Source organism: Leptopilina boulardi, unplaced genomic scaffold (genome assembly GCF_019393585.1).
Source record: "Leptopilina boulardi isolate dan_hultmark-lab unplaced genomic scaffold, ZJU_Lbou_2.1 LbouV2_332, whole genome shotgun sequence".
Classification (NCBI taxonomy): Eukaryota; Metazoa; Arthropoda; class Insecta; order Hymenoptera; family Figitidae; genus Leptopilina; species Leptopilina boulardi.
Window position 1 is genome coordinate 4,011,287 of NW_026137899.1, and position 26,594 is coordinate 4,037,880.

General features: G+C 31.0%; 1 protein-coding gene across 2 annotated transcripts in view; it reads left to right on the plus strand.

Annotated features, from left to right (window-relative positions):
* LOC127285397 (43 kDa receptor-associated protein of the synapse homolog) overlaps positions 1–26,594 on the plus strand; it is a 305,412-nt gene that overhangs the window by 64,452 nt on the left and 214,366 nt on the right. The window contains exon 2 of one of the 2 annotated variants that reach the window (XM_051311388.1): positions 12,397–12,616. The exons of the other annotated variant lie outside the window; for it this stretch is intronic. Within the exon in view, the coding sequence (XP_051167345.1) occupies positions 12,397–12,616 (220 nt within the window). The remainder of the gene's footprint in view (positions 1–12,396; positions 12,617–26,594) is intronic. 2 annotated transcript variants of the gene reach the window in all.

Below are 26,594 nucleotides of genomic sequence, written 5' to 3' on the forward strand. Positions count from 1 at the left end.
TGTTTAAAAGAAAAATACCACATTTCAATTAGCGAAACTCAGAAAAGAATTCATGAATTATTTAAAAATTTGAAAAATCGACTTATTGCATTAAACCAATCGGAAATTTCAATTGCTAAAAGTAGAAATATTGAAAATTTAGAATGGAGAGAAATTTTAAAATTAATAAATTTAGTATTTAAAAATTCTAAAATCTCAGTTTTAATCTGTACGGGAAAATTAAAATACGTACCTATTCCAAAAAGAGACGAAATTTTTTATGAACATCATAATTGTCCTATCGGAGGACATAAGGGAGTATCGAAAACTTATAATCGTATTAAACAAAATTATTATTGGGAAAAATTAAAAGATGATGTTACTAGAAGAATCCAACAGTGTTTAGATTGCCAATTAAAAAAATTGGTCCGATTAAAAACTAAGCAACCTATGGTGATAACGGACACACCAGGCATCGCTTTGGATAAAATCGCTATGGATATTGTAGGTCCTCTTAAAATCACTTCTAAAGGTAACGAATACATCCTTACAATTCAAGATTTGTTTTCCAAATTTTGTTTAGCTGTACCACTCTCTAATACATTATCCAGCACTATTGCTGATGCTTTCATTAAGAAATTTATCTGTGTCTTTGGTGCACCAAAAACTGTTTTAACAGACCAAGGCAGAAACTTCTTAAGTGAATTAATGACTAGAGTAGCGAAAAGATTTAGAATAAAAAAATTAAGAACAACAGCATTTCATCCCCAATCTAACGGTTCTTTAGAACGATCCCATCATTCCTTAGGTGAATTTCTTAAACAGTATACAGATGCTGATAATGAATGGGACCAATGGCTCGATATAGCCATGCTTAGTTACAACACAAGTGTGCACGAAAGCACAAAACATACCCCATATGAAATCGTTTTTGGTCGATTAGCTAGACTTCCCTCGTCCGATCCTTTACAAGAAGGTGATTTAGTCCCAACATTTAAAGGGTACATAACAGAGTTAGTAGCGCGACTAAACGGTATTCAAAAACTTGTTTATGACAACCAAGTTCAGTCCAAAGAAAAGTCCAAGGAATACTATGACAGAAACATTAATCCTGTTAATTTCAAATTAGGAGATTACGTTTTTCTCTTGAGTGGTCCCAAACCCGGTAAATTTGGTAACCATTATGCGGGACCTTATAAAATAATCGAAATTTTGAGCAAAACAAATGTAAAAATTCAGATCGAAAAGAACCACAAAGTGGTACACACGAATCGATTACGAATATCTCACATTAACAAAGAAGCTAAAACCCCATTAAATAAAAGACACAATCATGTTGATAGTGATTAAATAAACTTATTATTAATAAGAAAACAAAAGGTTTTGTTACAGAATGATTGTTCTACTTTTGAGTTTTCTTTTCCTCATTCCTTCCTTCTCAGTGGGAATGATTGGATACAATTGTGGATCAGGAGAACTTAATGTAACGACAATTTCGTTACTTGAAGTAGGTCAATGTGATGTCCCCAACATCAACTTAAACATAACGTATCCATACATACAACTACTTCAGATTAGTGAGTATTCTGAAGTAATGGTAAGGCAGTGTAAAGTTGAAGTACGACGAACGATATATCGTTGTGGAATGTTTTCCCACATATCTGTAGTGCATAACGGTGTGAATGAATACATAATGGAAACAAATAAGGTTGAATGCGAGAGTGCACACATAACCGGGATTTTAAAATTACCAAATAGCCATGTAATCAGCGGACTTCGAATTAACGAAACTATTACTCATCCAATAACAATAGCTGGAAGTCTTGAAAATGATGGTTCATGTCAGGGAACAGGTTATTCGGATCCCTATGGATCATGGAAAAAGGTAGTTGTGCAAGCAACAGTCAAAATAACTTTATTAGAACACTTAGCTCGCGTGAAACTAGAGTCGAATACAATTGTCCTAAAATCCGGAACTAATTGTCGTTTAGCAGAAGAAAAATGTGTAGATCAGGAAGGAGGATATACATATTGGAATACTGTACAACCGCATTCTTGTAAATTCGACCAATATAGTATTTTGTATGAAGGTAGAGCCAACAAAATGGTAGATCACGATATATATAATCCTCAAACCATTTATACTGTTAATAAAGGCGAAGTTACATTTGCTTTAAATACAAAATCAAGCGAATATATATGTGGATATTTAATCTTAAAGACGGAACACCCCAAATTATTCATTTTTGAAACACAACTAGGTACTAGCTTTGTTAAAAACACAAAAATCGCGATCTCAAATTTAGACTTATTTGCATATGTAAATTCCAAGTTTATTTATGTCGAAAAACACATCAGGAAACAAATGAAACAATTGTACGTCGATATTGTAAGCCAAAAATGTTACTTGGAGCAACAAACAATTAAAAATTCGTTATCTCTAGCTACTCAAGCACCAGACCAATTCGCGTTTGATATTATGAAGGGTCCAGGGTATATGGCATTGGTTTCAGGAGAATCAATCCACATTATTAAGTGTACCCCGATGGAAGTAAAAATCCAACAAGGAGAAAACTGCTACAATGAACTTCAAGTGACCGCCAACAACAAAACATTTTTCCTTTCTCCAAGGACACATGTCCTAAAAACCAGAGGAACCCAAATCCAGTGTAATTCTCTTTTGCCATCATACTACCTCGTCAACGAACATTGGTATAAAATACTACCACAAGTCGTCGAAGCACTCCCACCTGCAGTGATCCAACCTTCCAAGCCCAACACGTGGAAGTATATCAACCCCGAGGATTTGGCTACCAGTGGAATCTACACCGAGAAAGAAATTGATCAACTCAACGATAAAATCATGTTTCCTGTAGAGAAAACTGCAGTTCTAAATAACTTAGCTATGAGTATGAGTGGACATCAAATCATCTCTACCAATGACAATGTTCTGAATCTATTTAATGAACAAGTTGTCGAAAAATTCGTAAACAACACTTGGAATAAGATGTGGGATAAATTTATGGTTTTCGGTACGGCAAGTGCTGGAGTTTTTGCAATCTTCACCATTTTTCACCTCCTCAAATCTGTGGTGAACACACTAGTCCATGGATACACTCTTCATTCCATCTATGGTTGGTCCATTCATCTATTAGGTGCAATCTGTGGGTCTGTAGCTCATTTATTAGTACATCTGGGTACTCGACCACCCCAACCTGAAGATGTTCCGTTACAAGAAGTCACTTCGCAAGAAACGAAAGAAGTCCCAGCGGCAGAAGCTCCTCCTTCACAACAACTATATCCTTCAAATGAACTACAACAACAAAGAGGATACTTCAACTTAAATACTTAATTTTGGGAATTGAGTTTCAAGAAACCAAAGCCTACCTCAAAACTTTTCATCCGCAAATATAAAATATCTGTACAATTTTTTTTTTTGTTTGGTCACTTTTCGTCTTTCATCCTCAAGTAACCATTTTACGGCTGGGGTGTAACGTCCCGTGTATAATTTGAGCATATAAATGTTCAAATAAGATTAGTTTAGGTAAAATTAGAATTTTAAGTGTTTCTCACACTTCGTCGCTGTTTTGAACGTTTATTTCTAAACAAACTACAAGTGTAAATAATCTTAAATTAAATAAAAGATATCAGAACGTTCTCTTCAAGAAAACAATTATTTCTAAAACGTCTAAAATTCTCAAAACCTTAAGCTCAAAATCAACAGTTCCGAAAATTAAAATAGAGAAGAATTGTATTTTGAAGATATCATTCTGATATCTCCTGTAAATAAAGTCAGCATAGTTGAATAATCTAGCGTAACTATCTAAATATCCCGAGCACCGATGCACTCTTGCAAACAACAAGACCTAACTATTTTTTATGTAAAGTATGAGAATGAGTGATTTAATTATAAATAATGAATAATAATTGTTTAAATGTTTAAATTTTATTGTTAATTAACTTTAATTAATTTTGATTTCTTTAATTGGATTTAATTATTTAAAATATTTCAAGTTTTTATTATAAATTAATTATTTCACAGACAAATCATTGTGTATAATTGTTTATAAATATTATTTGAACATTTGAATTATTATTACTCATTTTTGATTATTATTAATTTTTAATTCAATTATTTTAAATTACTTTTCAAACGTTTTAGAATAATTTTGTTAAATATAAAGAATATTCTATACTTTTATAATAAAAATTAAATTAACAAACAAATTAAACAATTTTAAATAAATTTTAATTATTTTTAATTATTCAAATTAATTTTTAATCATTAATTAACAATTTAAGTATACAAAATTCTTTATATTTTAAAACTTTAATAATTAATTATATTTTATTGTTAAAAATTATTGTTAATAACTTTTTAACTAATAATATTAATATTCATAATGTTTAAATTAATTTTTAATATTAATAATGTGAAAATTATGAAAAACTCAGAAATTGGTTGGAAAACTGAATTTTGGCTCCATCTCTTGAAAACGGTCAAAACTTTAAGCCCCTTCCACTTGAAAACTCCCCTAATTCAAGTACGCCCACGCAACTTCTTATCTCTCAAGGCTGGGCCTGAAGGGCCCAATACCGTCACTGACCTAACCAGTTTTTTCCCATTTTCTTTCCTTGGATCCAATCCTTGTAATTTCCCAACCTCTTTTTCCTCCACTTTGAGACCCATTATTTTAAAACATAGTTCCATCCCTAAAAATAGGTAGGGACAATGATATAAAAATACGAACCCCGTTGAGAAGTCAGTCAAAAAAAACAGTCACAAAAACAGTCACAAGAATTTTAAAAAAACTACTTCTTCCTCAAATTCTTCTTCAAGTTCAAGTTCAAGTTCAAGTTCAAGTTCAAGTTCAAGTTCAATTAAATTTCATTTTTTCTAACAATTTTCCAAGTGTTAAATTTAAATTGTATTAAAAATTTCCACGATTCAAGCCAAAAATTCAACGCTTTTTCAACCAATTTCCGAGTCTACAAGTGCCAATTTGTTTAAATAAAAGTAAGTCTTATATTAAATTGCTGTCTAACTTTCATCTAAATCTTTTTCTTGTCATCTCTAAATAATTCCGAAGAATATTAATGCGTTAATCGTGTTCTTATTTCTTCAATTTCCTTGTCGTATTTTTGTATTTACCATAATTTTCATTACCTTACCTAAGGATTTTAATGCGTTTATCGCGTAATTATTCCTTTAATTTCCCCGCGAAAATCCCTATTTACATATATTGATCAATTTGAATCGTTCCCGAGTTAGTGGACGCAAGTCTAGACTCGAAACATAAAATAAGAGAATATTTCCGAATATTCTCTGAAATTTATACTTGCGTTATGCATCCGACGTAACACTAGGCAAATCAATTATATTTTAAACATTGTGAGGGTGGTTTCTACCCTTAAATCGACATATGGGCACTTATAAAAAAACACGTATCTACTATTTTTCCATGCTTAACAAGTATACCAAGTTTTATTAAGATCGGTGAGAGACTCTTGGGTAGGTTTACTTGTTAGTTCGCTACAGGAATTTATCCCCATATATATACAGTAAGATTATTTGACTATAAATCACCCCCAATATAGTGTTAAAGTTTATGAAGACTTTAGTATATTTCACTTTAGAAATATGCAACCCGGTTTACAGAGAAGTTTGAAAAAACATTGAACAGGAGTCATTTTTAAATTTGCCGCTTGAAATTGGATGCGCGCGATGATTTAAGTCATCACGTGATAGCAGAAAAGACATGTTGGAAACCATTTTGGTTATACGAAATCAAAACATAACCACAAATAATCATCGTATTTGACATTATTAATAAAAAACAAATAGAAATAAAAAATAAATAGTCATTAAAAGATTATAATAATGATAAAAAAGTTAAAATAAAGTGAAAAAGTGTTTGGCAATTTTATCTACATAGTGTGATGTGGAAGAGAAATACTATGTGTCTGAAACAATGTTTGTCGGAATTATTTATTGAAAAAAATTTTTTAATTAAAAAATGGATAAACTCTAAAGAATTTGATTAAAAATTAGTATAAAGTGAACAGTGTCACAAGGTATTCTACAAGAAATTTTGACCTAATTCACAATAAATTATTTATTTATTCGAAAACAACGAAAAAAATACTGTTAGAAACTACACAACTGAAATTATGAATTAATAATTTATTTGCTGATTTGAAAGAATACAATCGGACTCTATTTTATGACAAATAAATAAATAAATAAATAAATAAATAATTCCGACAAACATTGTTTCAGAAACATAATATTTCTCTTTCACATCACACTATGTAGATAAAATTGCCAAACACTTTTTCACTAAATTTTTATTTTAACTTTTTTATCATTATTATAATCTTTTAACCCCTTCGCTGTGAAGCAAAAATCGTGTTTCCGTGCCACCAGTGTGCAAAAAAAATTTTTTTTTTTTAAATCTTATATTACCATATTGTATGTCTTTATTAACATTAATATTATATTAAGTAAAACTATTTTATTTTTAAGATGCTGCTATAGCGGTCATGCACACTGGTGGCACGACTTATTTTTGCCTCTATAGAGGTCAGTAACAGTGAAGGGGTTAATGACTATTTTTTTTATTTCTATTTGTTTTTCATTAATAATGTCAAATACGATGATTATTTAGGGGTTATGTTTTGATTTCGTATAACCAAAATGGTTTCCAACTTGCCTTTTCTGCTATCACGTGATGACTTGAGGAGCAAGTTTTCAAAACCTGATAAATCCATATTTTTTTATTTCGAGAAATTTAAACAAATGACTTTCCACACATAACCACTAGAGTTAATTTTAAAATAAAAAATTTATAATAATTTATTTCTATAACAATGTTTTTATATTCAATACGTTATGTTTCTAATTGAACTTTGTCATAATTGAGTGATTTACAGGTTTTGGTAATTTTTTCTAATATAAAACATACAAATTGTAAATCATCTTGGTTATGTCAATAAGTTTTTAAATTCAAAATTTGTAATTAATAAATTTTTTCCTTAAATTTAACAGTGACAGATCGATTTGTGAGGTCCTTAAAATATTAAATATATGGTTGTCTCCATTTTTTTGAAAAATGGATTTATCAAGTTTTGAAAATTTGCTCCTCACTTAAATCATCGCGCGCATCCAATTTCAAGCGGCAAATTTAAAAATGACTCCTGTTCAATGTTTTTTTCAAACTTCTCTGTAAACCGGGTTGGATATTTCTAAAGTAAAATATACTAAAGTCTTCATAAACTTTAACACTATATTGGGGGTGATTCATAGTCAAATAATCTTACTGTATATATAATCATGGACTGTGACGGAACAATCTTATCGTACCTGGTTTGGTCCTAGGTACTATACGATTATCAACTTCACAATCGTATCGTGTTCGGATACGATACTAATAGCAACATGAGAATCGTATCGTATCCCGGCACGATACGATAAATCACTTGAGAATCGAATCGTATCCGGGCACGTGACGAATAAAACTTTAGAATCGTACCTTGCTTATAAACAATTTTTATTATTTTAAGCCAAAAGTTCTGAACGTTCAAATGACCAAAATATTTTTTTCAATTTATAAATTATTAAAACTTATAATGGAAATGTAAAATAAAATATATGAAATATTAAATTTTAAAAATATACTTAGAAAATATTATAATAGAATATATATATATGAGATTCTTTTTCAATCGCCCCAGCCCAAAAAGTCAATGTTCTGGGATTGGCTTCATACTTTGGTAAATTGTTGTCCTATATGATAGTAATAAATCCCTAAAATATAAACTCATTAAAAAAATATTTGTAGAAAGTAGAGGGGGTTGAAGTTTTGACGTTAAGGGTAACATTGTCATTTTCAAATCCGTATAACTATGACAAAAGTTAATGGATTTTAATTTACCTATAATGAATTTTAATGCATTTTTCACGTACTTTTCAAAAATGTATACGAAATTAAAAAAAAAAATTTCACCCCTTTTTTCAAAATCAACCCTTAATTTTCAATTTTCACCCCTTCGGGTATTTTTTTTTATTTTTATTGGAAAGCTTAGGTTTTTTCCCATGAGCTATGTAAATATGAAAGTGGGACAACAATAATTTTGTGAGAAACAGAATATTAAAGTAGGCGGTGCCGATAACGGGTACACTTGAAGATCATCTTCGAGGATTTAGGTAGGCACCGCCTAATTTAATATTATGTTTCTCACAAAATTATTGTTGTCCCACTTTCATATTTACATAGCTCATGGGAAAAAACCTCAGCTTTCCAATGAAAATAAAAAAAATAAAAAAAAAATTCCCGAAGGGGTGAAAATCGAAAAATAAGGGTTGATTTTGAAAAAAGGGTTGAATTTTTTTTTTTTAATTTTATATACATTTTTGAAAAGTACATGAAAAATGCATGAAATATCATTATAGATAAATTAAAATCCATTAACTTTTGTCATAGTTATACGGATTTGAAAATGACAATGTTACCCTTAACGTCAAAACTTCAACCCCCTCTACTTTCTACAAATATTTTTTTAATGAGTTTATATTTTAGGGATTTATTACTATCATATAGGACAACAATTTACCAAAGTATGAAGCCAATCCCAGAACATTGACTTTTTGGGCTGGGGCGATTGAAAAAGAATCTCTCATATATATATATCCGCCCCCTGCGCGCCAACCCCCTGTTTTTTATTGTTTTTGTAGATATTTGAGTTAATGTTTGACCAATTTCTGGAATTTAAAACTATTATTAATATTTTATTATTTATTTGTTTAAATGTTATTTACGATTTTTGTTAACAAACATTTTTATTATTTTCAATTTAAAAACAAAATTTATCTAATTTGTTAAATTTTCCAGCTAAAATTTGACATGCATTTAAGCTTATTTTCGTTTTTTGGTCATTTTCCTTCAAAGTTTAACATAAATTTTGAGGTTATGTATATTACTTCGTCTTTTTGCGCCAAATTTTGGCCTAAATTTTGAGGTTATGTTTGTTTTTAGTCGTTTCCCGCTAAAATAACTTAACCTTAAAATTTAGTTCAATTTCGGCGGAAAATCCACCACCCCTTCAACGTAAGGATGGAGGGGGGGGGGGCTTGCGACTATAGTCACAGTTTTGAAACGAACATAACCTTTGAATTCAGGTCATTTTTGGCAAGAAATCCAAATCCACTTGCGGCTATATTTAAAGTCTTGAGATGAACATAATCTCAAAATTTATGTCATTTTTGGCGAGAAATACGGAGAGAGATGAGGGAAGGGGGAAGGACTTGCTGCTCTATTCAGAGTCTTGAAACAAAAATAATTTCAAAATTTAGGTCACTTTTGGCGGGAAATACGGAGAGAGGGGAGGGGGAGGACTTTCGGCCCTATTCAGTTTTGAAACAAACATAACCTCAAAATTTTTGTCATTTTTGGTGGGAGAGGGGGGACTTGCGGCTATATTTAGAGGCTTGAAACGAACATGAGTTCAAAATTTAAGTGATTTTTGGTGTGAAATATGGAGAGAGGGGAAAGGGGGAGGACTTGCGGCTCTATTCAGAGTCTTGAAACGAACATAACCTTAAAATTTTTGTCATTTTTTGCGACGGAGAGAAGAGAAGAGTGGGAGAAGGGGGGGGACTTGCGGATATATTCATATGGGTCATTCCATATCAAGTGTAACCAACCAATGTACTATCCATGTCAAAAACATGGGTTGGCTAACCCTTACCTAACCTTGTCAAAAACATGGGTTGGGTACACTTGACATGGAATGACCCATCCTTGTCAAAATTTCTGAAACAGCGGCGGCGGCGAAATCTTTTTATAATATAGAAAGATGTATATGTATATCCTGGATGTATAAGCAGATTTAAAAATTTGACTCGGGAACCCAATAATTTTCTCAGTGGGTCAACTCGTGAAGTTCACTTGGCAAAGTCAAAGTCCGACAAAATTGGGTTTATCAACACTGCGTTTTTACTTACTGGGTCATTTCGTCTCCAGATCATTCATTAATTTCATTTTTAACCTGGAATAGCGTCCTGATTTGATCCGTATTTTTTTTATATTTTCTAAATAAATTAAAATTTTGTCTAAATTTTTCTATATAACATTGGGTTATATAGAATTAAATTATTATATTTTGTAAAAAGTATTTTTTCTCGTGTAAATATGTATAGTAATTAAACATGTATAATAATTTTGTACACAATTCTGTTTTTATTTTAACAATAATGTTGATATAAATTAAATGATTTGGATGAAACTTGGTGCTTTTTTAGAACTTGCAAAAACAAGAGATACATTTTCTTTGTACCTGCTTAGACGAAGGTTTAAAACGAAAAATAATATCTAAGCTCATAAAAAGTATAATTAATTCCCATGGAAAATGAAACGTGGTATGAAGGGATTTTGGGGTCGCTTATTACGAATCTGAGGTCCTATTTACAATATTCAAAATGATGGATTCAATAAATTTTTAAAAATTCAAAAACGCATCAAAACTTAAAAAAGAAGTGCCTAATCTTTCCGTGAATTTTCACGTGGTGCACTTCAGGGTCGTGAAATATTAAATTATTAAAATTATTATTTGTCTGATCCTTTGAATATCTTTAATTCAGTTCTCTATATGGGATATGACTCTTTTATTTACTGAAATATATCTTATAAAGCAAACTCATATAACACTTTATGGTATTTAACCCCTCATTTGGTAACCTAAAACAATTTTAAATATTATTTTATAATTTTTAAAGGACGATTCTAATGAATTTCAATATTGAGAAACGAAAGTGGAAAACAAAATGTTAAGTCGGAAAGTTTGGTAGAATTTATTGAAACGAGAAAGAGAAGGTTACGTGATGTGAATAAAATGTAGAAACAAACTCTCCTTTTGCATAGTTTCAAAAGCTACGAAGCTGGCAAAATTTTCAATAGACCCAGTTGTTTCATTGTGTCTTTTCGGAATGACACAAATGAAGCTTGACATACAAGGTTTCTCCTTTATAAAGCATCGACACGGTTAGTTTGCTGACTTCGAGATCTATAACTACAGTTTGTTTCTTCATCATCTTAAAGTTAACTTATGTCTACAAGGGTTTAAAATGAAACAAAATATGTCTCGTGAGTCCAAATAAATAAAAATAGCCACTTGAAAAATAGCAACTGTTATAAAAATGACATTTCTAATTATCATTAACAAGTTTTTAAAACCCTTTTTCATGGGCACCTCCAGTTAATTTTTAGGGTTTCGTGGCCCAGCCTATCTTTATTCGTTTCCTAGTAATTGTTATATGAAAAATTCATTACCTAAATGTTTAACCTCCAATTAGTTCGAAAACAATGTATTTGTTATTTGTTTATTTTCATTTTGAATTTCTTCTTACAGGTATAAATATAAAAGCCAAAAAGTAGAAAGTCCATTGAAATAGACAAAAGCGAATATGCCTTTTTAAAAAATGGAAACAATAAAATATAATAAATAAAATTTTCAAAACAAAATGAAAATTGTGAAACGAAACGTAAATTATCCAGTGAAACGAACATTACAAAAAGCTTAAAAAACAAAAATAGAAATTGTTAAGCGAAATGAAAACTTAAAAACGAAGTAAAAATTTCAATAGAGGAATATTGCATTGCGAAATAAAAAAAAAATAATACAAAATGAAAACACAAATTTGACAACGAAAAAGGTACAAAGTTTAAAGTGTGTTTTAATGGTGATGCAAAGAATATATGAAAAGTTTATACATTATTGATTTTACTTGGACTCTCTTCGGAAATGAAAGCCAGTAAACATTGTCAACTATTCATTGTTTCCATGATCCCTAGACTTGCGAATATTGAAATAAACTTAAGTACTTGCTTTGCCTGCATAGAAAGTTTGATATGTTATCTTCATATCCTATATTACTTTTTCAATATTCCACAATGTCCGTCAGAACTAGATCTGATCAATAACTTTTATCTAAAAAAGAATCTTTTTTATACTTCTCTTTTGAGCTGTAATTCAATGAATTAATTTATCATGACAGATCGTAATTTCCTTTAACAATAAATAAATTGTCTAAAAACGTACAAGTAAAAAATACAGTAATAAGTAAAAATAATAACTGAAATAAATTAGTCTCCAAAGAAGATAAATTTCTCAATAAAATAGCACGCTTCATCTAACAAGGAGACTTTAACTGACCATCATGAGAATAATTATTCCAGATTAAATACCATTTAATAAAATATTTGACATATTTACAATACATTATTTAAGTTTTCAAAATATCATTTGAGCAACCAACTATAATATTAATAATGTATTTGCAATATTATTTCAGCGTAGACTGTTAGTAATTTGTCAAAAATCGTCATAAAGAAGATTTCTTTTCCATTAATTCTTTTTCAGCGGATCTTCCAGTCATCAATTATCAATAACGGCATTATTGGGAAGTCCAGATGGTTCTCGTCATCCTCTCGATTGTTACGAATTTGCCGAAGAAGACTATCAACAACTTGAAAATGGAAATGAAAATGGTCAACATCACAGTACAAGAAGCAATATTGGCATTTGGGAATGTCTTATTAGCTGTCGGCATCGGCTGGATCAACAACTAGCAAGACGAAGGGTGAGTAAAGTAACTGAATTTTTCCCTGTACAAAATCAAATATTCTGTCCCTTGGTAAAATAAACATTTATTTTAAATTAACAAAACTCGCTTGCCTCGCATGTTTAAGGGAACAGTACTGTTGTTAATATAACATTTAAATGTCACCGGGTGTTTCAATATAGCGCCACATCAAGCTATTTTGTAGTCACATGACTTTATGTCAGTTTACTTGTAATAATTTCTGTTCAATTTAATGTTCTAAATAAAAACGAGTTTCTTTAAATCTGCTTTGCTTTTCTGGTTAAAACCTCAACAAGTACAATAATAATTTTTGAGTTCCCACTTTGTAACGCTTGAGTTTGTGTGAAATCAATGATAGAACTTTCCATTCAGATCTTTATAAGAATATTAGTGAACAGTTCAGTTTTAGTGAACCTTTAGCATTTTTCATTACTTTTTCAAAAAAAGAAGAATCACTAATAATGTTATAGGTGGAAAATAGTCATGGCACTATAACTATACTCTATAGTTTACTGGACACTATACAGGCGCAACATAGATAATCTTTACAGAAACTATCTAAAAGTGTAACGATTTGAAGGACTACACAGTGTGCAAAGTTACAGAACAGTTCTGTAACTGTTCTATAACAAAAAAGAACAAGTTTTAGAACTGGTGAGGAACAGGTTAGTAAAAATGTCGTCCTCTTGAGGGCACAAAACAGTAATAGGATCTGTAACAATTCTGTAACAATTCTAGATCATTGTTCTAGAACAAATTTGTAACAATTTGATAACAATATAAAGTAAAAATTTTAATTCTGTAACAATTTTGTAACCGATCTATAACAATATTTTATAATTATAGAACTTTTTTTGTATCAGTTTAATAAAAGTAAAATTGTGATTTGTAATTTGTAGTTTATTTGAGTAAAATTTCCCTGAATTAAAAAAAGTAACCGTGCCCAAACAGCACGGTATGTCACATAAATATCATCGGAATATTTTTTGGAATATTCCTGTGATATATAATGGAGATCAAAATGTCCGCTTCATGATGATATATCAGTGATTTTGGGAGTATTCTCCCAGTGATATTAAGGGAATATTTCACGGAAATGATTTTTAAATATTTTTATAGATTTCTATTTTTGACAGTCTTGAGCCCCTCTAGTAGCACCACATTTAAAAATAGCTGTTCGTTACATATTTGTTTCAGAACAGATAGAGAACAAATCTAAAATACAGTAATGGATCTATTAGGTTACATTTTTGTAACACTGTTCTAGAACGCTGCAGTAACAACGTTACTTAAAAATTCTAGAACTATTAAGCCTTAAGAAGGAAAGATTCCTTAAGAAGGAATTTTACATCTTCCTCAAAGAACAGAGGCAGAACAACTGTTGCAGAACAGGTCTAGAACACAGTTCCAGAACTGTTCTATAACAAAATTGTAACACTTGTTCTAGAACAGTTACATAACGTGCACACTGGGTACTTACTATGTAGTTTTAATCTGTAAATCTAGATTTATCTATAGTAGACCTATATATGTACTAGATTTAAAATTGTATTATTGTTTTGGAATATTATTAATTATATTAGGAATAAAAAGTCATTATGTGAATGGATTAAATATTAAATTTATTAAGTTATTACACCACATCATTTTTCGAAAAAACTGCAAATTCTTGTAGATATATATAAAGTATGATTTATATCAATAAAATGTTGTTTGATGTTTCAAAACTTGTGTAAAATTTCAATAATATGATGTTGACAGGTTTCATAAAAGTTTAGGTTATGTTAGTTAATTCTTATACCGCGCAGTGGCTTGATTTAAGCCCAGGTTCGGGCTTGTGGCTACTTTCTATTTCAAAAGGCAGCTTATTGTTAGCCCCTACAGTAGGCTTAAAGTAAGACTTATGCTATGAGCGAGATAGAAACTATATTCAGTCTAGTTTGTGTCCCATATTGAAACTACCCTACAAAACTTATTTTTGCCTGTGAAATTATAATAATAATTATTATTTTTAACATATTAATTATTTTATTAATTAATTTTAAAAATTATCGATGGCTTTGCAAAATGTGATTATTTCACAAAAAGAAACTTAAAAATTTCCTTCACGAATTTCTCACCAAAAACAGACACAAAAATGAAATAAAAAATTTAAAAAGGAATAAAACACCCTTTTATTAAATTGAAAATAATTTTTGTTCATTTGATAGACAGTCTCAACCCTGTAAAATGCAGAGAGCTGTTACTGAAGTAAACAGGAATAATATAGGTGCGTACAACGATGGGTACTCATCTTAGCGTCGATAGCGCGGTTGCACCGCCTACTTTAATATTATATTTCTCACAAAATTATTGTTGTCCCACTTTCATATTTACATAGCTCATGGGAAAAAACCTAAGCTTTCCAATAAAAATAAAAAAAATACCCGAAGGGGTGAAAATTGAAAATTAAGGGTTGATTTTGAAAAAAGGGGTGAAATTTTTCTTTTTAATTTCGTATACATTTTTGAAAAGTACGTGAAAAATGCATTAAAATTCATTATAGGTAAATTAAAATCCATTAACTTTTTTCATAGTTATACGGATTTGAAAATGACAATGTTACCTTAACGTCAAAACTTCAACCCCCTCTACTTTCTACAAATATTTTTTTAATGAGTTTATATTTTAGGGATTTATTACTATATCGTATAGGACAACAATTTACCAAAGTATGAAGCCAATCCCAGAACATTGACTTTTTGGGCTGGGGCGATTGAAAAAGAATCTCTTACATACATCTGAACAATTGATCAGGATCTCATATAACATGTTTCTATATAGAGAAAAATTTGTTTTCACCATTTTTAAAAATTTTATAAACGAAAGGACTACAAATCTTTCTCCACGAGGAAGCAAAATAAAGTCCTTTTTGAAATTTTAAAATATTTTACATTTTTCACAGGGGAAATGAATACAAATAGAAGTTTATTATTTGTTACCCTTTATAGTAAAACAAGTACGGGAGGATGGGGCAAGAATAGTTAGGTAAGACGTTTTCGAATCTAGCGACCAAACCTGAATTTGTATCTTCAAGCGAGTAGTATTTTTGGAAAGCTTGGTTATTTAACTATAATTTTGCTATACAGTATTTTGCTGTAGACTGCAATCCCTACGAGATACGAATGAAAAAGTAAAAAAATAATTTAATTATCATTGCCCCGGTACTGGGGCAAGGATAGTTAAAAGAATCCGAATTCTAAAAATTTTATAGAAAATCAGTAAATTTTTGTCTTCTTTGGTTTATTGGATTTAGACTATTCAATATTAATATATGAAGTATTAACAACATGTTGTGAACATTTTCTAAATATCAATTATTGCATTAAAATTCGTCTGAACTAGAATCTAAGGTTTAACCAATTTTCTTCAGATGATCACCAATTTCTTGGTCAATAAGATTCGTTTTCCGTATATAATTACGAATCATTATGTATATCAACCTAAAAAGAAAAATTAAACATTTTTTTATAATTTACAGTCGCATTAGCATTTATCGAGCCGTAATAGCTTTAACTATCCTTGCCCCATGATCCCATATTTCAGTTTTTTCTAAATTTTAAGAAAGGACGTGAATTAATTTGAAAATAAATACGATATTTGTGTTCAGCAGGAAATTCCACTCCGGAAAACACTTACGTAAATAAATATTCGGAAGCACTATTATAGAAAACACTACGTTGACATTTTAACAAAACAGATTTTTTACAAAAATAAACTCCTGACTTCGCAAATGGTGGCAGATTGACTTCCAATTGTTACTATCATCTATTAGTGTTAAGGAGCAAATATACAATGAATGACGCGATTTTTGAGCAAGCCGTCTAAGCATAACAGCAACTAACTATCCTTGCCCCATCCTCCCCTACTGTACTAATTCATAAATTTAAAATTTAATTTTGCTAATGTACTTGAAGGAAATTTGAGAAGTGGCTATAATTTGTACTATATAACTTGTACTGTGAAGTTTGCAAGAAAATGAAGGGAATGTCTAAAGTTAGGTCGTTTGACGTTAAATAGTTAAACAGAAATCTCTCAGACTCTCAGAGAGTTTCAAAGAAGGCATATCATATATTTTAAACAACGTTGGAACTTACCTCTTATTTATCAAAAACGAAAGTTAATGAAATTCGTCTCTAAATTTTCATAACTTATAAATATTGAAAACTTTATAAAAAAATAGAAAAATTTTTCAAAATTGGAAGTAAAGATTAATGCATATTATTTTAAAATTAATGGGTTCTATGAATAATAGATTTCTACATCAATCTGGTTGCTAAGGCAGTACCATGCCCTGATGGTTATCTTTATCTGCCACTAAGTATATCAAACGGTGGATTTAAGCCCAGAATCGCACATCTTCATTATGCAGAAGAACTGCAAATCGTTTGAGATACTTTCAATTCGGAATTTCAGAAATTGAAATATGCGACCATCTCAAGTTTGTCTATTGAAATGAAAGCTGTAAATGCAAAAATTGATTCTTGCGCTTCTGAATTGCATGAAACCGCTCTTTGTGGAGATGCTTTAAACAATAAAGTTTTTTTGATACTTATTTGTTGGAAGTTAAGGATCGCCTTAAAAAAGGTAATAATCTAATTCACAGTTTACCAAAATATCTATTGCACCATACAGAACAAAAAATCAGTAAATATGTAATACCACATGGAAGAACTTTGTTCGAGAAATATTCATAAATTTGTTCAAGAATTGAGGATATGAGAATAATTCAAGAAAAATTGTTCAAATGTGTAAAAAATAGTCATGGAAGACTGGATACGACATATTATCTATAAAGCTTTTGTAGCGTTTAACTAGAAACCTAAAACTATACAGATATTCCCTTGAATCTGTGTAGTAAAACTATCTATCCCTGACAGGAATTTCCGTAATGAATCGGAGTTGACGTCCGATATATCTATGTGTCCAATCCACTACGAATACAATACTGTTTGACAGTACTTGATTTCTTAGTTTGACTAGTGGTGAAAACAGCTCCGGCTTTATATTGGTTCAGTACGATTTTTAGTACTTTTTTTATCCGTGTAACCTCCGTTATTAGGAACTGCGGCATTTTACTGGCCCACTATGTTCAGTGCATTTGTGAAAAAACCACCATTTTGTCAGTTTTGAGGTTAAGCGACTGAAAGCTTGCAGTTTTTATATTTTCTTCATAAATAGGGAGTTGTCCTTATTAAAAAAATACACGTGTAGATTAGGCCACATGCATGTAATTACACGTATAATTCATCCCAGATAACAATCGTTTGACGCACGTTACGCACTTGACGTGCGAGTCAGTCAATGCGTGTCATAACGCACGCATATCGCATTCACGAAGTGATGGTTGCACTAGTGTATATACAATGATTAACATTTGGGTTTCATTCATGCGAAAGGGTTCTCGCACGTGTGAAGGTATCATGTGGCTACGTAAAATACCACATAGACATTTGTCAAAGTTGTTTTATACAAGCTGGTTTGTATACACAGTATAGGCGGGTCTAGAAATTTCACACAAATGCAAACGAATTTGATAAATCTTGTCTATTCAAATAGGTTAACAATAAGACGTCTTTTTTTGAAAAATGTTATAAAATTCATTATCAAATCAAAATATTAGTCATATTAGTCTTTTAGTATAAACATTATCATTTTCCGTTTAATGTCAAAACATAAGCTCAAAATTTCATCATTGAAAACTTTATTTACTTTTTATAAAATCATTAAATTTCACTAAGATTACTAATTAAAAGTATCGCATAATAAAAAAAATAATTAATTTAGAAAATATTAAATTTGTCATTTTTACAACTTTTTTAATTTAAGATTTTTGTTGTTACAAATAAATAAATTGCTCAAATGAAAGATTGACTTTAACCAAATGTAAATGTAAGTTTCTGTTTTTTCCAAAACAATAATAGTTATTTGTAGAATTCGCGTATAACACAGGAAAAAATAAGTTTTGTTTCAAACCCGAAAAGAAGCTACCCTAGTGAAAAAAAACACGTATTATTTTACGTATACTTATACGTGTTTTTTTCACTAGGGTAGTTTCAATATGGGACACAAACTAGACTGAATATAGTTTCTAACTCGCTCATAGCATAAGTCTGACTTTAAGCCTACTGTAGGGGCTAACAATAAGCTGCCTTTGAAATAGAAAGTAGCCACAACCCCGAACCTGGGCTTAAATCAAGCCACTACGCAGTATAAAAATTAACTAACATAACCTAAACTTTTATGAAAGCTGTCAACATCATATTATTGAAATTTTACACAAGTTTTGAAACATCAAACAACATTTTCTTGATATAAATCATACTTTATATATATATATATATATATATAAAACATAAAGAGACCAATTTTTTTTTGTACATAATTTATATATTTTTATATTTGTGAGAAAATTGTAAGAAAATTATGACACTTTACACTCGGGCACTTTCGTTGTACGTCTAGTTACAACTCACTAGTATCTAGACCTTGATTGAAGACTTTTAACGTCTCATTTCTAGAGAATAAAATTTTGTATTCAGTCCAAGACCACAAAGGCTTGATTTGAATCTAATAGAACTAAATATTTGTAATATTAATATCTCGTTTTTCATTAAGACCTTAACGGCTTATTTTTAATCCATTATTTGTGATTGATATTAGTTATCAACTACTTTCTAATCAAAATTAAAAATTAGACTATGCTCGCAGTAAGACTTTTTTTCCTGTGTTATTATAATTATAATTATTATAATAATTATTATTAATTTTATCATTTATAATATTATCTAATATATTACATAATATGTGACCGGGTCTGAGAAAACGGTACTATCTTCCAAAATCAACTTTTCAAGAAAAAGGCGTTTAAAGTTTTACTACTAATTGAAATAGATTTCTTGAAACATTTTATATTTCAAAGGACCTAGATAAGAGTTCCTTATGTATTTTTTATGCTGAATACGATTTTTATGGTTGAATAATTTTTTTTATACCAGTGTTATTGTTATAAACAATTTGATTTGCATAATTCAAAATGTGTAATTTTAAATTAAACGATTTTCTGATGACCTAGAGGACTGAAATTTTTTATGCACATTCAGAACTAACCGCACAATAATCCATGGTAATTTTTTATCTACAGAACCAGGTTGTCGATGATTGGTATAATTTAGTATCATCGCCGAGAATTTATCTCGAATTTTTTTTTAATGGTTTTGGCATTCATATTTGAGGTTTAAGAAAATATCCTTAATATTTGGACAACCAGGCACCGCCTACTTTAATATTATGTTTCTCACAAAATTATTGTTGTCCCACTTTCATATTTACATAGCTCATGGGAAAAAACCTCAGCTTTCCAATGAAAATAAAAAAAATCGAAAAATAAGGGTTGATTTTGAAAAAAAGGAGTGAAATATTTTTTTTTAAATTCCGTATACATGTTTGAAAAGTACGTCAAAAATGCATTAAAATTCATTATAGGTAAATTAAAATCCATTAACTTTTTTCATAGTTATACGGATTTGAAAATGACAATGTTACCTTAACGTCAAAACTTCAACCCCCTCTACTTTCTACAAATATTTTTTTAATGAGTTTATATTTTTGGGATTTATTACTATATCATATAGGACAACAATCTACCAAAGTATGAAGCCAATCCCAGAACATTGACTTTTTGTGCTGGGGCGATTGAAAAAGAATCTCTCATGTGTGGATCCTTTCTGTGAACACAATATCTTTAACAGGTTGTAATGGATCTAGGTGAAATTTGGTAGGCTTATTTATCAAGTTAATCTTTCAAAAATAACCAGAGGATTTTTAAAAATATCACTAAAAAAAATTTTATCGTCTTTTTTTAAAAATATTTTTTAATTGGAAAATTTTTAAATAGAAAAATGTAAAGTGATATATTATAATAAAATCATTTTCCTTACGTCAAGACAAATCGATCGGTATATATAAAGTATAGATTTGATTTAAATTTAAAGAAGTAATGAAGGTTAAAAAATCAAAACTTCATATTTTATCAAAAAATTTTGTGTTTATTTAAATTCATGTTCATATAGGAAATAATTTTATTCCTTGCATAGAAACGAATCAATTGGCATTTATAAAGTACAGATTTGATTTAAATTTTATGAATTAATGAAAATTAAAAAATCATAAATTCATATTTTATCAAAAAATTTTGTGTTTATTTAAATTCAAGTTTATATATGAAATAATTTTATTCCTTGCATTTTTTTTTTTTTTTTTTTTTTGGATACGACAGGGAAGGCAAAAATAAATCCTTTATGGAGACCCAATTTCTTGGGTACTGTGGGACTGTAACGGTCTACTTTTGCAGCCGCCCTTACCACACTAAAAAAAGTCCTTTCCCTGGATTACAGGACCATAACTTACCTACGGAACTACCTTTCGGCTTCAGTCTTCGTAGGTAAGGTCCTCTCACCGTCGCTCGCGCGACTCTTCCGTGCCGTTTTTCTTCTGGCCAATTTATTTTTCGTTCGTGCGAGAGTCTTCTTGGCCTCCTCTAGGGCCGTCCTGAAATCTCCGCACGCTCCCGTTCCGGCTACATGGCCAGTAACAGCCTTGTCGCCGAATCTCTCCTTACACAAGAAGCAACTAGCACTCTGCTTGCACTCCTTGGCCTTGTGATCGACTTCTCCGCATTTGAAACACGCAGTCGATCTGTCCACCTCCTTACAAACCTTTCCAAGGTGACCGTAACCTAGGCATCTATGGCATCTGACAATCATAAGGCGCCTCCTTATTCGACAAGACACAAAGCCAATCTTCATGTGTCCCTGGTCTTCCAGCCTCCTAGCTTCCTCCTGGCTAGTGACAACAACAGCGAGCTTCAACCCTCGCCTGTTGGGTCCCAGGACCGTCACCCTTCTGCCTTCAGCTGGTGTCCCCAGATTTGCCACCAGTGCTTCTAGAACCCAACTCTCCAACAATATCTCTCACCTCACTGGTGAATTTCGCCTCATCGGAGCTTCCGATCTTGAGGAGAAGGTCTCCCTTTTTAGTGGGTCTCACCTCGACCACTCTAGTCTGGCTGGCCTCCGGGTTCACCTCCTTGCGGAGCTTTCCCAGGACGTCGGCGTACGTCTTGCCTTTGGCGACTTTAACGATCATAGTCGTTCTCTTAGCCATTGGCTTGTCCTCACAGTTATGATGAGACTTCGCCTTTGCCTTGCTTACAGCCTTCCCTTTAGGACCTTCCTCCTTCTTCCTCTTTAGCTCCTTAGTGACCTCCGTACTGCTGGAGCTTCTCGTTCTCTTTTGGCTCTGCAAAACGACATTTCGCAATGTGTTTGCATGGCACTTTTCCCTTCTTTTTTTCGTTCCTGTCGCGCCTCTTCCGAGTCGATCAGGCCTTCATGAAAGAGTTCATCCTCTTTCTTTGCTGCCGAATGCTTAGCCTTCAGCTCCTGCAAGGTTTCAGAAAGAATTCTCAAACCATCCTTAATTGTCATATTGACGTTTCTCTGAACCTCACATGACTTAAGCATCTCGGCGATTTCCTCTTCCATTCTATCGATGCATACTGCTTCTTCCTCCCGCAGTTTAATGCACCTGTCCCGATCTTTATTGCAGCTTACGATGTCGTCTGCCGAAGCGTTACTAAACACCGTATTGCAGCTGCCTACACTCGTCGTGCTACCTCTTCTAGATCCTGAACCTTCTGTCCTATCCACGATGATCTGTGGTACAATCAAAGCGTTTCCGCCCGCCTGCATCCAAGGGCCACTGGCCATCGCCCCCACGCTGTGCGCTTGACGATCGGAACCAGAGAGGGACTGGTTACCCCGCAGGTAGTTTCCGTCAGTTTTACCTTCGCTCATTATGTTTTCTTGATTTTCCTGATTTTGGTTCGCCCCGGTTTCACCGGTACCCTCTATATCTAGAGGGCGTACCCTTATCCACCACCTAGGGAGGCGCCCGATGGGGAACCAGAAACCCCGCACGGGTTTATTCCTTTGCATAGAAACGAATCAATTGGTATTTATAAAGTACAGATTTGATTTAAATTTTATGAATTAATGAAAATTAAAAAATCATAAATTCATATTTTAGCTAAAAAATTTTGTGTTCACTTAAATTTAAGTTAATACATAAAATAATTGTATTCCTTGCATTGAAATTAATCGATTCGTATATATAAAGTATACGTTACACCCAAAATTCATTAAAAATTTTCTTAATTTTTTAAAGCATTTAATTAATTTAAAATAGTTTTCAACTCGAATTGTTTTAAATTAATCAATTGAATCGGAGAAATTCATTGCTTCCTCCATGAGGTTTGATATATCAATTCACATTGTTCGCAAAGAAATTGAGAAATATTTATTCAAATTACAAGAGCCAAAAATTTTTCATGGTTTGTTTACATTTTCATCTTTGTTTACATTTCACAACTTAAAAAAGTTCTTATAATCAATTTTATAAAAATTTATATACTGGTGTTCAAAAGGTATGGAAAAAATTCCAAAGAAAGAATCTACATTTTTTAACCCAAATAATTGGACCCAATGTGAAGCCTAGAGTAAAATGTTAAACCCAATATTTTCGGCATTTGCATAAACCTCGTTACACGGGGGTTTTTGGGGTTGCTGGTTACGAATCTGGATAATTGTTTACTTATGCGATTCACAATAATTTACTTATACTTACTAAGTAAAAAATTACCCCAAACGGATGTCAGTTTTTAAAAATTTTTCTAAATTTAAGATGGCAAATCCAATACGGTGGACGAAATTTGAAAAAAATTGTAATTGTTAACTACAAGTAGGTCCGATCAATTTATAAAACAATTGTCCAACATATTTGATCTGATATTTTGACATTTTTTTAAAACTAATATCGGATTCGTAATCAGGGACCCTAAAATCACACGCATAACGAGTTTTATGCAAATCCGATAATTTTTTTAAAAAACCGTCCACCACATTAGATCCGTCATTTTAAATTTTGAAAATTTTGAAAAACCGATATCAGATGCGTAATCAGTGACCCCAAAAACCCCCGAGTAATTAGTTTCATTCCACGATGCGCCTGAAATTGATTTAAATGAAAATTGATTGTACTTTAAAATTTGTTGTCAATTTTGAATTTTTGAAATTCACAGAGTATTTTAAAACAAATTTTTTTTTTCTAACCTAAAACATGTCAATTTCATGTAACATACAAATTTTTTAAAAATTGGTTGAATTCACTTAAAACTCGTCTCTCGGGGGGGTTTTAAGATCGCTGATTACGAATATTAAGTCAAAATTAAAAAAATCGGAACCCATATTGGATCCACCATTTTGAATTTTTAAATTTCACTTCATATTCGTAACCAGCAACCCCAAAAACTCCTGAGAAACAAGTTTGAAGTGAATCCATCAAATTTTTAAAAAATTTGCATGTTACATGAAATCTGACATATTTTGGGCGCTCAAAAAATCTTGTAGTAATGGAGCAAATATGACCTCAGATTCTTGTTCAGCGCACCAAAATAAATGAGGTTAGGGTACTCTGGTCATCTGAACATAATAATTTTATTTTTGTGAGGCTCCGTTATCAATGAAAAAATTTAAAATTTATTTTTCGCGAAAATGACTCCGGCAATTATTTTCTTTTTTGTTTAAGATTACTCTGGAAACATTCAAAATCCACAAGAAATTTTGCAGTAAAAGCAATTTTCATTTAAATCTATTTCAGGCGTACCGTGATCTGCAAACACAAGAATTAGGAACAAAATCAATACAATTTATAACAATTATATCCCTGGCGGATTGGGTAAACTGAGTTTTAACCGAATTGGATTACGATTCGGTTACGTTTCGGTTTCTTGTAAAATATTGTCGTTAATCGACGAAATATGTTGTAAATAACTATTAGGAATGGTTAATAGAGATTTAGAGTACTTATTTATGCAATAATAAGAATAAATTCAAATATATTTAACGAATAACACCGGCACACAAAAAAAAGGTTGTCTTTTTCTTGAACTAGACTAATATTTCCTATGGTATTTTGGACCGCTGAAACCGAATCTGAGCTCAGAATTGCTTCATCACCCTCAGTTTTTTTTTAAATCGACCAAAACCACCCTTTAACGGACAAATTCCCACTTCGGAGATAAAAAATAATTCAACTTATTTTTTAAAAAAACCGAATTTTACATCTACGAAACTTTGCTCCACTAACTAAAAAACAAAGCCAGCATTGATCCATCACCCTCTGAACTGTTGGACATTTTTAGGTGTAAAAGTTTGAGCCTTTTTAGAATGATAACCGCCTCCTTATAGTTTCAAAAATGATTTCAATTTCTTGTACGAATTGATGTCAATATTTTCTTTTAGATTAATCATAGATTTTAACATTGACTAACTAAAATTGATTAACGACAATATTTTACAAGAAACCGAAACGTAACCGAATCGTAATCCAATTCGGTTAAAACTCAGTTTACCCAATCCGCCAGGGATATAATTGTTATAAATTGTATTGATTTTGTTCCTAATTCTTGTGTTTGCAGATCACGGTACGCCTGAAATAGATTTAAATGAAAATTGCTTTTACTGCAAAATTTCTTGTGGATTTTGAATGTTTCCAGAGTAATCTTAAACAAAAAAGAAAATAATTGCCGGAGTCATTTTCGCGAAAAATAAATTTTAAATTTTTTCATTGATAACGGAGCCTCACAAAAATAAAATTATTATGTTCAGATGACCAGAGTACCCTAACCTCATTTATTTTGGTGCGCTGAACAAGAATCTGAGGTCATATTTGCTCCATTACTACAAGATTTTTTGAGCGCCCAAAATATGTCAGATTTCATGTAACATGCAAATTTTTTAAAAATTTGATGGATTCACTTCAAACTTGTTTCTCAGGAGTTTTTGGGGTTGCTGGTTACGAATATGAAGTGAAATTTAAAAATTCAAAATGGTGGATCCAATATGGGTTCCGATTTTTTAAATTTTGACTTAATATTCGTAATCAGCGATCTTAAAACCCCCCCGAGAGACGAGTTTTAAGTGAATTCAACCAATTTTTAAAAAATTTGTATGTTACATAAAATTGACATGTTTTAGGTTAGAAAAAAAAAATTTGTTTTAAAATACTCTGTGAATTTCAAAAATTCAAAATCGACAACAAATTTTAAAGTACAATCAATTTTCATTTAAATCAATTTCAGGCGCATCGTGGAATGAAACTAATTACTCGGGGGTTTTTGGGGTCACTGATTACGCATCTGATATCGGTTTTTCAAAATTTTCAAAATTTAAAATGACGGATCTAATGTGGTGGACGGTTTTTTAAAAAAATTATCGGATTTGCATAAAACTCGTTATGCGTGTGATTTTAGGGTCCCTGATTACGAATCCGATATTAGTTTTAAAAAAATGTCAAAATATCAGATCAAATATGTTGGACAATTGTTTTATAAATTGATCGGACCTACTTGTAGTTAACAATTACAATTTTTTTTCAAATTTCGTCCACCGTATTGGATTTGCCATTTTAAATTTAGAAAAATTTTTCAAAACTGACATCCGTTTGGGGTAATTTTTTACTTAGTAAGTATAAGTAAATTATTGTAAATCGCATAAGTAAACAATCATCCAGATTCGTAACCAGCAACCCCAAAAACCCCCATGTAACGAGGTTTATGCAAATGCCGAAAATATTGGGTTTAACATTTTACTCTAGGCTTCACATTGGGTCCAATTATTTGGGTTAAAAAATGTAGATCCTTTCTTTGGAATTTTTTCCATACTTTTTGAACACCAGTATATAAATTTTTATAAAATTGATTATAAGAACTTTTTCAAGTTGTGAAATGTAAACAAAGATGAAAATGTAAACAAACCATGAAAAATTTTTGGCTCTTGTAATTTGAATGAAAATTTCTCAATTTCTTTGCGAAAAA